This window comes from Hyperoodon ampullatus (assembly GCF_949752795.1).
Source record: "Hyperoodon ampullatus genome assembly, chromosome: 17".
NCBI lineage: Eukaryota > Metazoa > Chordata > Mammalia > Artiodactyla > Ziphiidae > Hyperoodon > Hyperoodon ampullatus.
In genome coordinates, this window is record NC_136930.1 from 37,159,365 (window position 1) to 37,171,834 (window position 12,470).

A 12,470-nucleotide genomic window follows, 5' to 3' on the forward strand; every position below is an offset into this window, starting at 1 on the left:
GATTGCAATAGGCAGGCCTCCTGCGGCTCCATCTCCTTTAACAGCTACTGTTCTAGGTTGGCCCTCATTAATTATCAATACCTCACTCTTCCTAGGATACTTTAAAAAAATATAAATTTATTTATTTATTTTTGGCTGTGTTGGGTCTTCCTTGCTGTGCACGGGCTTTCTCTAGTTGCAGCGAGTGGGGGCTACTCTTCGTTGTGGTGCGTGGGCTTCTCATGGCGGTGGCTTCTGTTGTTGTGGAGCACGGGCTCTAGGTGTGCGGGCTTCAGTAGCTGTGGCACATGGGCTCAGTAGTTGTGGCTCGCAGACTCTAGAGCACAGGCTCAGTAGTTGTGGCACACGAGCTTAGTTGCTCCGTGGCATGTGGGATCTTCCCGCACCAGGGATCGAACCCGTGTCCCCTGCATTGGCAGGCGGATTCTTAACCACCGTTCCACCAGGGAAGTCCCTTCCTAGGATACTTTAATGATGACCCTGCCTTAGGGTAGTGCCTTGCAGCCCTCATGTGTCTTCTCCAGTGTGAGATTCTATCTCTAAGACCTTAACCAGCCTTCCCACTCCAATATTTTATGATATGCACCTTGAATACACTGATGAAAATCAACACCATCTTCTTTCTGGCACTTCAACATACATTATTTTTTTCACTTTGATTTTTATGATAGTCTTATGAGGTAGGCAGTACAGAAGTTTTGTCATATACCTTGCTGAAATCCAACTGTGCTGTTTTCAGCAGTCCCTCAATCTAATGTAGTATCCCTAGTGAAAACGAAATTGAAACTAGTCACGCCTGATTTGCTCTTGGAGAAACTGTGCTGGCCACTTGGTGCTTGGCATTTTCCTTTCTGAGTTTACAAACTGTACATTACTAATGCATTGAATTCAGCAAAATGTACCCCATTATGTGCCCTAAACAGTATTAGATATGACACAGTATTTTGTTAAGAATTCGTCTTCTTTGAAAATTAGGATATTATCTGCCTTCCTCTAGGCTTCATGTAACACTTCTCTTTTGAGTAGTCCTCAAAAGTGGTGCACAGTACTTCACTGATTTCATTTGTAAACTTCATAGGACCTAGATCAACAAGAGTTTCTAATTTGTCTCAGAGGTTATATTTCAATATAAAGTTTTGACCACTTCAAATAGCCTATGTTGTTACCATTAGTTTATGTTTGACCTCTAGTTTTTAGTAACTGGTAGTTCTGAGATCACCAAGACTATCCATATCCAATTCAGAAGAAACAATAAGTTAAATTTATGTTTAAGGACCTAGATGTATTTATAACTAAAAATGAATTTTCTTTTAAACAGTATCCACCTTGTACCCAACACAAAAAATGGAAATATCTACCCTCCCTTAATTACCATTGCCTACAGTGACATTGATATCAAAGATCCCAACAGCCAGTCTGTGAAGGTGAGTTCCTTCCTAATCATTGCCTCTCTATGTGTTAGTATAATGCTGATAGAGTTTGTGTTATGGTCAAAAGACAATTAGTCCTTTTTAAAGTTTTAAATAAACATAGCACTTTATATAGTCAAGACTTAATTATTTTTTACTAATAGTGGTAAGAGATGAGTTCTTATGGATCCTGGGTATTAAAAAGCAAGAATTATGTTTGTCAGTAGACAGCATCACCAGCAGCTGGGCCTCCCTGTTCAGTATCCTGGGGTATGCTGAGCCATGCAGCATCTGCTCCCATCCTCTGGCCACCTTGCTTCTGTTAAGAGTTTGCCTCCTTGACTAACTAAACCAGGAACTCAAACCTTAAGTGGGCATGTGTGTTCCTCTTCTCACCAGTCTCGCCCACTTGATAGAGACACAATTCAACAGGCAGAAAGAGAATCAGATGATCAGCTTTATAACTAGTAGCGCTAAAGTGAGCTAGAGAATGCAGTTTGGACCTGCAGCCAATTAGTCTTCTGCTGTTTCCCAACTCAGTTAAGTTTAACCACAGAACTAAAATTCTCCCCTGCCTGGCAGGGCCTGTATATGGAAGCGATACCATGTACACACTGAAAGCAGGCTACACCAAAGAGAATGAGCCTGGGAAAGGCCGAGCCGCATGACACAGTTCCTCCTCTCTACCTCGCCAGGCAGATGAAGCGTCCCTGCTTTGATGAGGGGTAAATGAGAGAGGATAGAGATCAAAAGCAGGCTGATCCTTCTGTTCTTCTTCCTCATTCCCTGTCCTCTCCAGAAACAGGAGAATTGGAAGGTGGGCATTCCTTACCTCCAAGACTCACTAATAGCTTTTTTTTTTTTTTTTTTTTTTTTGGCGGTACGTGGGCCTCTTACTGTTGTGGCCTCTCCCGTTGCGGGGCACAGGCTCCGGACGCGCAGGCTCAGTGGCCATGGCTCACGGGCCCAGCCGCTCCGCGGCATGTGGGATCTTCCCAGACCGGGGCACGAACCCGTGTCCCCTGCATTGGCAGGCGGACTCTCAACCACTGCGCCACCAGGGAAGCCCACTAATAGCTTTTAATTTCTATTATTTTACTTTTCTGAATTTCAATATTCTAGTTCTTCAGCCAGTGCTTTTGGCCTCTGTGTTGCGCTTGTACGTGTGCTCAGCTACTATTGGATTCAGGCTTTCATTAAGTGAAAAGTAGGCACATAAATAACTTTTCTCTGAAAGATTTCACATCCTCATTTGTATTACCTGATTTCATGTTAAAATTAGCTTCAATTGCCTATATTTGTGTACAGTATAGTGACAGGAGAAGAAAATCCAGAAACATGCTTAGTAACAACAAAAGACTGCCTGGTTTACGTCTTCCTGGAATGGTCATTCTTGGGTAGTCAAGAATATATTTATCTTAATATAAAACACTTCTGGGTGTTTTCTTTAAGTATTTTTCTTGTCCAAAATATTAAAAAAGTTGAGAGAATCATAAAACCATACTGAGGAAGTCCACCTCAAATTCATTCTAATTGTAGAATGTACAGTTCTTTCATCATTTCTTAATTTCTCATGACAGTTATTGTAAAAGTTCTATGTTCATTTTAAGTATCCAGCTACATCTCTGCTCTCTCATCAAAGGCAAATAACCTATCTTCGTATTTTACTGAGCAGATCAAAACCATCCAATATGAATTCCTTCAGATTTCCTCTTTAATACTTAAGTATCTCTGTTTCATTATCTTTCCTGACTCCTGTTCTTGTTCCTATTTCTAAGAAAAAAGGACCCTTCCCCCTTAAGCGAATTTTCAACCTGTACTTGTTTAGGGTACTTCCTCCAGCATCCTGTTTCACCCACAACCCTTTATTCAGCCAGCTTCTCTCCTGGTCCCTTTCCTTTGCTTATAATACCCTTCAGGTTGCCCCATCTTAAAAACAAACTAACACAACCAAACAGTAAAATCATCCATCAACTCTGCCAGCTGTTCAGCTTGCTATCGTGTGTCTTTCCTTGATTTCCCAGCCATTTACTCTTTCATCATTTGCAGTTTTGCTCTTGCCATTTGCTTCTTTGAAAACCTGTTTCATGAAGTCAGCAATGAATTCCACATACACTGGCTTTATTTCTTTAACTTGACACTTATACAGTTGACCCTTGAACAACATGGGTGTGAACTGCATGGGTCTACTTATACATGGGTGTTTTTTTTTTTTCTTCACTCAATATGTACCACAGCACTACACGAAGTCGGTTGAATCCATGGATGCAGAGGGCCAACTCTAAAGTTCTATCTGGATTTTTGACTGCACGGGGGTTGGCGTCCCTAACCCCTGCATTGTTCAAGGGCCAGTTGTACAACATTTGACACTACTGGTGACCTCCTCCTTCTTGAAACTCCCTGTTCATGACCTTTGTAAGACTTGGGTATCTTCCCTCTCCTACTTCTCACACTCCTGCTTCTCTTAACCCTTTACTGGTTCTTCTTTCTACTGTCTCAATATAATGGTATCCCTAAGATTCTTGTTCAGCCCTTTGATTAATCTGCCATCTTAGGCTGTGATTGTTTAGCCAGTTGCTGAATTCTTGATATATAAGATCAGTCACACTCCTCAGTTACAGAAACCTATCAGAAAATGAAATATGGTTAATGGAACCTAACCTAGCTCCTAATGAAGCCCTCTTTCTTTAACATGTGTTCAAAGGGGATGTTTAAAGTAGCATGAATAATTCCCAAAAGCGTATCCATTTATGTATTGATACAAATAAGGGTCAACTCTAGTAACATTGATAGTTCAAAAGTATGGCATTTATGGTAAAATTCAGCTACAAATGTATTTTTATAGTAAAAGTAGGTTTGTGTTATATAACTTCAGTATGGCTAATTTGCTTTCTTTTAAATATCAGGTTTCTTTCTCGGTCACATATGAAATGGATCAAGGAGAAGCACATGTCCAGACAGATGTGAGTTTATTTAACCTGTTAAAAATACTTACAGTATATTTTTTAATTAAAAAAAAAGTTTTTACATGTACAGGAAAGTTGTCAAAATAAACAGATTTGCAATATATCCCTCACCCAGCCTCCCCTAATGTTAACATCTTACATGATGGTAGTACAGTGATCTTAATCAGAGAATTAATATTGATGTAGTCCTGTTAACTAATTTAAATACTCTGGATTTTACAGATTTTTTTCACTATCCTTCTTCTGTTTCAGGACCCAGTCCAGGGTCACTTTTTTTTTTTTTTTTTTTTAATTTTTTTGCGGTACGCAGGACTCTCACTGTTGTGGCCTCTCCCGTTGCGGAGCACAGGCTCTGGATGCGCAGGCTCAGCGGCCATGGCTCACGGGCCCAGCCGCTCCGCGGCATGTGGGATCTTCCCGGACCGGGGCACGAACCCGTGTCCCCTGCATCGGCAGGTGGACACGCAAGCACTGCGCCACCAGGGAAGCCCCAGGGTCACATCTTACTTCTAGCCATCATGTGTATTTTTAGATCTGTGACAGGTGCTCTGTCATTCTTTGTCTTTCATGACTGACACTGGCATTTTGGACCTCAGTTGGGTTTATCTGATATTTTCCCATGATTAAATGTAGTTTTAGCACAAATGCCACAGAAATGATGTTGTACCCTTCTCAGCACATCATATCAGAAGATACTTGATGTCAGTGTATCTTATTAACAGTGATGTCACCTTCGATCATATGGCTAAGATGGTGTCCACAGAGTTCTCCACTGTATTTTTCCACTTATAGTTAATAGGTATCTTATATCTTGTGAGGAGATACTTGAGATTATGCAAATATCCTGCTCCTCATTATTCTATTGCCCTCTAATTTTAGCACCCATTGTTAATTCTTGCCAGTAAGAAGTGTTACTGTGACATTTGTCTGATGGTGATTGTGTATTTCCATCATTTCTTCTATATTTGTGATTTCAAGTTCTACTGTAAGGGAGGAACTGTCCCTTTGTCCACATTTATTTATTTATTTATTTATTTATTTATTTTGCTTTATAACAAATTTAATCAGCCATACATATACATATGTTCCCACAACCCCTCCCTCTTGCGTCTCCCTCCCACCCTCCCCATCCCACCCCTCCAGGCGGTCACAAAGCACCGAGCTGACCTCCCTGCGCCACGCGGCTGCTTCCCACCAGCTATCTACCTTACGTTTGGTAGTGTCACATTGATTTATTTATTCAATTATTTATTTAAATCAGTATGGACTCATGGATATTTATTTATTCTAGCAATAATAATTCATTAGTATCTATTTTCTTGCTCAAATTGTCCCAGATTTGACCATTGGGAGTTCCTTAAATTTGCCTCCTATGTCCTTTTAGCCACCTTCCACCACCATTTTTTGAGTACTTCCTTACTTTCTTACTTTCAGTATCTTTGAACATGGATGAAATTACATTATGAAATTACATAAATTCTAAAATTTTTTTTTCCTTTAGATTGCTTTGGGTGTGTTGGGTGGACTAGCTGTTTTATTGTCTCTTTTGAAGACAGCAGGTTGGAAGAGACGCATTGGGAGTCCCATGATCGATTTACAGGTATGATCACAGGAATTTTTTAAGTATATTTTTATCTTTTGGCTATTTTATATCCTCCTAATAGACACAGCTAGAGAATGAGTAAAAAGTTGCCTTGAGTTTCTCTGGTGTATATGACTATGAGAGGTGTATGCTCATTTCCCTCCCACGTTGCCGTGGGCCAGTCTGCACCCAACAGCAGAGCTGTTCTTGTTTCCTCACGTCCTCACCAATACTTGCTGTTATTCAAGTCTTTCCATTTTTTGCCAATTTGGTGAGGTAAGTAGTATGTTATTCTTGATTTAATTTTCATTTCTCTGATTACTCTTCATATGCTTTATTAATCATTTGGGTTTCCCCTTCTGTGAACTTCCTGTTTATATGCCTTGCCCATTTTTCTAATTAAGTTTTCAGTTTTTCTTGTTTATTTAAACAAGTTTTTATGTTTTATTTATTTAGAGTTTTATGTATTTTCTAAATATAAATCCACTTTTGGTTTGTGATGTTGAAATTTATTCTCCAAGAGTGATTCATGTGTTATTTTATCTATGTGTTACTTTGTTTAACAGAAACTCTTGATTTTAATATTGTCACATCTGAATAGGTTTTCATATGATGGCATGTGCTTTTAGGATCTTGTTTAGGAAAGCCTCCCCTATCTCAAGATCAAAAAGGTATTCACCCATATTTTATTCTATTAACTTTATAGTTTCTCTTCTCAATTAATCTTTTTTATGTTTGTTTTTATTTTTATCTATCATTTTTTGAATATTTACTATGTGCCAGGCACTTTTCTAAGCATTACATGTATAGTTCATTTAGTCCTCACAATAGCTCTATGAAGTTAGGTATTATTATCATTCCCATTTTATACATGCTGAAATTGTGGCAGAAGTTAAGTTTAAGTTTCCTATTCATTTAATTTTTATAGCAACAAAGTAATAGCTGGTATTTCCATTTAGCTGATTAAGAACATGAGAAAGGCACGTAGTAAACTTGTTTGTGCTGGGATGTCTTCCTGACTCCAGAGCCAATGTGCCAAGGAATCGGAGGAGGGGGGCTTGATTTACTGTCTGGGATAGTCAAGAAAGGCTTCCAAGAGAAGTGAATTTTAAGCTGGGTTATCTGCGCATTCCACAAATAGTCACTGACAGCCTACTATCTGAGTGCCAGGTGCTCTACTAGGCACTGGGGGGGGGTTGTGATAATGAGCAAAGAGGACATTGTCTCTGCCCTCAGAGTTCACGAGTTTGCCAGAGAGAAGAAGGGAAGAATATTTGTAGAATCAATGCCCATTTCATTCCCCAAAACATTTGAGATGAAAGTGTGGAGTAGTTAATTATTGAGTAAGTGGTTGGAACTGGCAGATGAGGCTAAAAATTTAATTTTTGTCTAGGTTGTGGAGGACCTTGTGAGTCAGAAATTTATATTTTAATAAGGAGTCACTGTACATTTTTAAGAAGGAGAGTAACACAATCCAATTTACATTTTAGAAAGCCAACTCTGATGGTAGTATAGAGGATACATTGGAGAGAAGGATTCCAGACTCGAAGAAAATTAGGAAGCGGTTCTAAATTTCTTAGATGGTGAAAGATGAGAAGGGTTAAATAAAACAGAGGCTATTGGGAATGGATCAAAAGGTTAGGACCCAAAAGGTGTCTAGAAAGTGGCTGCAGTTGGTCTTTCTAACTGATCCACGTATACATGAAACAAGGCTTCAAGCTTGAGAAACTGGGTAAATAACATGTTATTAAAAGTAATAGTATAAATAGATTGTGTCTATAATGGCTGTAATTCTCTTTTTAAATTGCAGACAGTTATGAAATTCTTGGTTTACTATGCTGGTGATCTGGCCAATGTTTTCTTTATCATCACTGTGGGAACAGGTCTTTACTGGCTTATTTTCTTCAAAGTAAGTGATTTTCTGAATTTAACCTAAGTGCCAGTACCTGAATAACTTGTAAGCTTTCTTCATAAAGGAACTGTCTTCAGTGGAGGATATTTCTGATCAAGAGTATTGGGGCAAGTGCTAAACTCACCATTCCCTGAGTGTGCTGTGTTTATTGAGTGCATCACCACCTTCCTCTTTTACGCTTTCTTTGGGTTATAACTTGTGTTTAGTAAAAACTTTGTATGGTCATATTTAGCAGTGTAATTTTTATCATAGGCACAGAAGTCTGTCTCTGTTTTGCTACCAATGCCGGCTCAGGAAGAAGGTTTTGTTACTTATGTGGGATGTGCTTTTGCTCTGAAGGTAAGTTTCAAAGCACGGGTTACTGAATTTAAAAGACCTGCTAATAAGCATTATAAGTCTTTAAAATTAAACTGCTTTCAAAATCTTTGGTGTAAAACTTAGTTTAATTTTGGAAGAAAGCATGAATTAATTCTGTTTTACTAGGAAGTCTACTTTTATTTATAATAGATATCTTATTCTGAAGATCTGCCTTAAATATTTTTTAATTATTTAATTTAACCTGTTAATTGAGAGTAAAAGGTACCATGCTGGATAAAGTGCTGAGCTCTTAGCATTTGTTCTCTGCCTCCATATTGCTTTCCTCCTCCTCCCATGGCAACCCCCCTCCCTACTTCATTGTTCTGTCGATGGATGTGAAGCTCTTTACATGCTTCTGTGGTAGATCTCATCCAATTGTGTTGTGATTATTAAGTGTCTGATGTTCCCACTGATCTGTGAGCTCCACGAAGAGAGGAATCATCCCATACTTAGATTTTTTTCCCTTGTTTGATCAATAATGTACCTGCTAGGAAGAAGCCTTAGTTTAAACATATTCTGTAAATGAAAATACCAGAAATAGGGGAAAAAAACAACAGTGAGAGCATGCTAAAACTTTAATTAGGACAAGCAAATTATAGTTGGAAATACCTTTACTTATAAAGAAGTTAGATGATCTAGAAAACAAAGTATGCTTTTGGAAACCTTGGGAAAGAGAAACAATTAATGCAAGATCCCTGTATGAGGAGGAGGTAGTGTGTCTCCTTTCATATCCCTATTGCAAAGAAAGACAGAAAAAGGGAAGTCGAATTAATATGTATATAAAAATTCTGTGAATTTGGTGATTCCGTTATTTCGTGAGCTTCTGTTGATCCCCTAATGGTATTACGACTTTGTAACTTGAGAAAATTATATATTCATGTGATTACAGTATGTTTGTTTCTTTTTTTTTTTGAAGTATAAGTTGGTTTCAACATTGTGCCAGTCTCTGCTGTGCAGCAAAGTGACTCAGTTATATACATAGAGACAGTCTTTTTTTATATTCTTTTCCATTATGGTTTATCACAGGATATTGAGTATAGTTCCCTGTGCTATACATTAGGATCTTGTTTATCCACTCTGTATATAATAGTTTGCATCTACTAACCCCAGACTGCCAGTCCATCCCTCTCTGCCCCCCTCCCCTTGGCAACCACAAGTCTGTTCTCTATGTCTGTGAGTCTGTTTCTGTTTTCGTAGATAAGTTCATTTGGGTCATAGTTTAGATTCCACATGTAAGTGATATCATATGGTATTTGTCTTTCTCTTTCTGATTTACTTCACTTAGTATGATAATCTCTAGTTGCATCCATGTTGCTGCAAATGGCATTATTTCGTTCTTTTTTATGGCTGAGTAGTATTCCATTGTATATATGTACCACATCTTCTTTATCCATTCATCTGTCGATGGACATTCGTAAAGAATCACTGTTGGTTTCATAAGCAGGCTTAATGCAGATACTTTAAGGTGCTTTGTTTGTCATTCTCAGGCTCTGCAATTTTTGCATAAGCTCATCTCCCAGATTACCATAGACATATTCTTTATTGATTGGGAGCGACCTAAAGGAAAGGTTCTTAAAGCTGTTGAAGGTAATGAAAGTAACCATTTGTACCAAGATTCTTTTGCCACCATTGTAGACCAAATAAGGTGAAACGTTTTTACTCATTGTATCTCCCCAACCAGGTGAGGGTGGTGTTCGGAGTGCTACCGTTCCCGTAAGCATATGGAGAACATATTTTGTGGCAAATGAATGGAATGAAATTCAGACTGTGAGAAAAATTAACCCACTCTTTCAAGTACTTACTGTCCTCTTCCTTTTGGAGGTATAAACTGTTTGATGTAATTGTATACAATTTATGGGTACCTCATAAATGTTAATATAATTCCAGCTAAGTTTTCATGTCAGTGGAAGAGTTTTCTAAAGGTTAAAATATTGTAATCAAGCCATTAAAAAATACACATAACCTGAAATTTACCATCTTAATCATTTTAAGTATACAGTCCAGTACTGTTAAGTACATTCCCATTGTTGTGCAGTAGTCTCTAGAATTCTGTTCATCTTGCAAAACTAAAACTCTGTACCCATTAAACAACAGCTCCGTCTTCTCCCCTCTCCCCAGTGCCTGGAAACCACCATTCTACTTTCTGTCTCTTTGAATTTGTCTACTGTAGGTAAGGAGTGATTTTTAAACCACTGGTTTGTAGCAGAACCCCATAGGAAGCTTTTTCAGAATACCTGCGCCTTACCTCACCCCTTGAGATTATGTTCAATTCCGTAGCTCTGAGGCGAGCTCAGGTATCTGTATTTTAAGAACCCCCCCCCCCCCATTATTCATATTCTCCCTCTTGTATTAGAACCACTATCAGAAGGTTGAAATTTTCTAACAAATTATCATTGAACACCTACTGTGGACTGTGTTCTGTCTTAAGAGCTGGGGCTGTAGCTTAACAAGACACACTGAATGGGTACATGCTTATGATCCCTTTACAGTTATTTCATGGGTCTGGGTAGAATTATTAAAGAAGTATTCAGTACTGAATATGAGACTGAAATATGGAAACTGTATGAGTAGCATGTTTTCTCTAGAATTAGCTTCTTAAGTAAGGTTACATATGAATTATTAACTTGTATGTCTGTCTGCCTTCCTTTTCCTTCTTTCCCACTTTTCTCCTTCCTTTCCTTTTTAAACCTAGAGGAATGTGTGTGTCCCTAGGATATATGAACACTGTCTCAAAAATTCATTTATAGTAGTGTTTTTTAAAGCTTTAAAAGGTGTTATGTGAGAAAACAGTATTATAATGAAGTAAGTTTGGAAAACACTGGATTCAATAAAGTCATGTAGATTCCTTTACCATAAAACTTTCCAGAGCTTTTATTCTATGAGGGTGGAAGGCATGGAGGTGAGTATAATATACTAACTAAACTTATTTGATCATGGTTTCCTTTTATCAAAGATGGTATCTTCCTCAAAAGACATTTTGGAAAATACTGTTTTAAAGTATAAAAGGTATTTTACATAGTTCCTGGCATATGTTAAAACTCATGAAATACTGGTTGTTCATTGGTAGTTTACTGAAGAAAGCTTTATTCTCTTGACAGAAATTTTTGAGCTTTTTCTGTGTATATGATAATAAGGTTATATTTGGCCTTTAGTCATATTGAAGAGATTACCAAATGAACTAGCTAAATATTTTGTATTAAATACTTTGTAATTAAAATACTGGATAATTATTTTTATCTAGATTTTCTACCATTTGTACAAACTTGAATACTTTAGTTTTTCAAGGTAAGGAATAGAGAAGAGGGTCTCATTTTCAGACTAGAGGAGTTTTCTTTATGTTTGTTTAAATTATTTTTTCTTATTATTTCAGGTTGTGGGATTCAAGAACTTAGCATTAATGGACTCATCTTCTAGTCTTTCCAGAAGCCCACCTAGCTACATAGCTCCTTATAGCCGCATTTTGAGATATGCGGTGTCTACCGCTCTTTGGCTAGTCATTGGAATTATACAGGTAACAGGAGATTGTTCTTTTAAGCAACATTGCCTCTCTACATTTTTAACTCTGTTTACATGCTAATCCTCAAATATTGACCACAATATGATTTCTATAGTATAAAGAAGGTGACAAGACCAACAATAATAATAACTAATAGCTAATTTTTACATAGTATGATAATCTAGGCACTGTGTTAATTAACTGCATTACACAAATTAACTTAATCTTTATAGTAGCCCTCAGAGATAGATTATTTTAGTATCCTCATTTTATAGCTGAGGATGCTGAGGCACAGAAAGGTTAAATATTTACCTAAAGTCATGCAATTAGAAATTGGCAGAACTGGAATTTGAACCCAGGCAATCTGACTTCAGAGTTAATTTCTTATCAGTAGTGGGGCTCTGGGGCTTCCCTGGTGGCGCATTGGTTGAGAGTCCGCCTGCCGATGCAGGAGACACGGGTTCGTGCCCCGGTCTGGGAAGATCCCACATGCCGCGGAGCGGCTGGGCCCGTGAGCCATGGCCGCTGAGCCTGCGCGTCCAGAGCCTGTGCTCCGCAATGGGAGAGGCCACAGCAGTGAGAGGCCCGCGTACCGCAAAAAAAAAAAAAAAAAAAAAAAAATAGTGGGGCTCTGAAGGGTCTTTCAGAGTCTGCAGCTTTCTAGTCACAGGATTTAGCTTATATATAATAATAGGAATTGCTAAGGTATCCTTAATCTTATCTTTTCTTTTGAAATATAACTTATAGT

General features: G+C 38.2%; 1 protein-coding gene across 1 annotated transcript in view; it reads left to right on the plus strand.

The window, feature by feature from the left end:
- TMEM67 (transmembrane protein 67) overlaps positions 1–12,470 on the plus strand; it is a gene marked incomplete at both ends in the record, with an annotated part of 42,827 nt that overhangs the window by 16,958 nt on the left and 13,399 nt on the right. The window contains 8 exons of the mRNA XM_079722258.1: positions 1,319–1,424; positions 4,316–4,372; positions 5,877–5,975; positions 7,768–7,866; positions 8,122–8,208; positions 9,714–9,813; positions 9,908–10,047; positions 11,597–11,737. Coding sequence (XP_079578384.1) covers positions 1,319–1,424; positions 4,316–4,372; positions 5,877–5,975; positions 7,768–7,866; positions 8,122–8,208; positions 9,714–9,813; positions 9,908–10,047; positions 11,597–11,737 — 829 coding nt within the window. The remainder of the gene's footprint in view (positions 1–1,318; positions 1,425–4,315; positions 4,373–5,876; positions 5,976–7,767; positions 7,867–8,121; positions 8,209–9,713; positions 9,814–9,907; positions 10,048–11,596; positions 11,738–12,470) is intronic.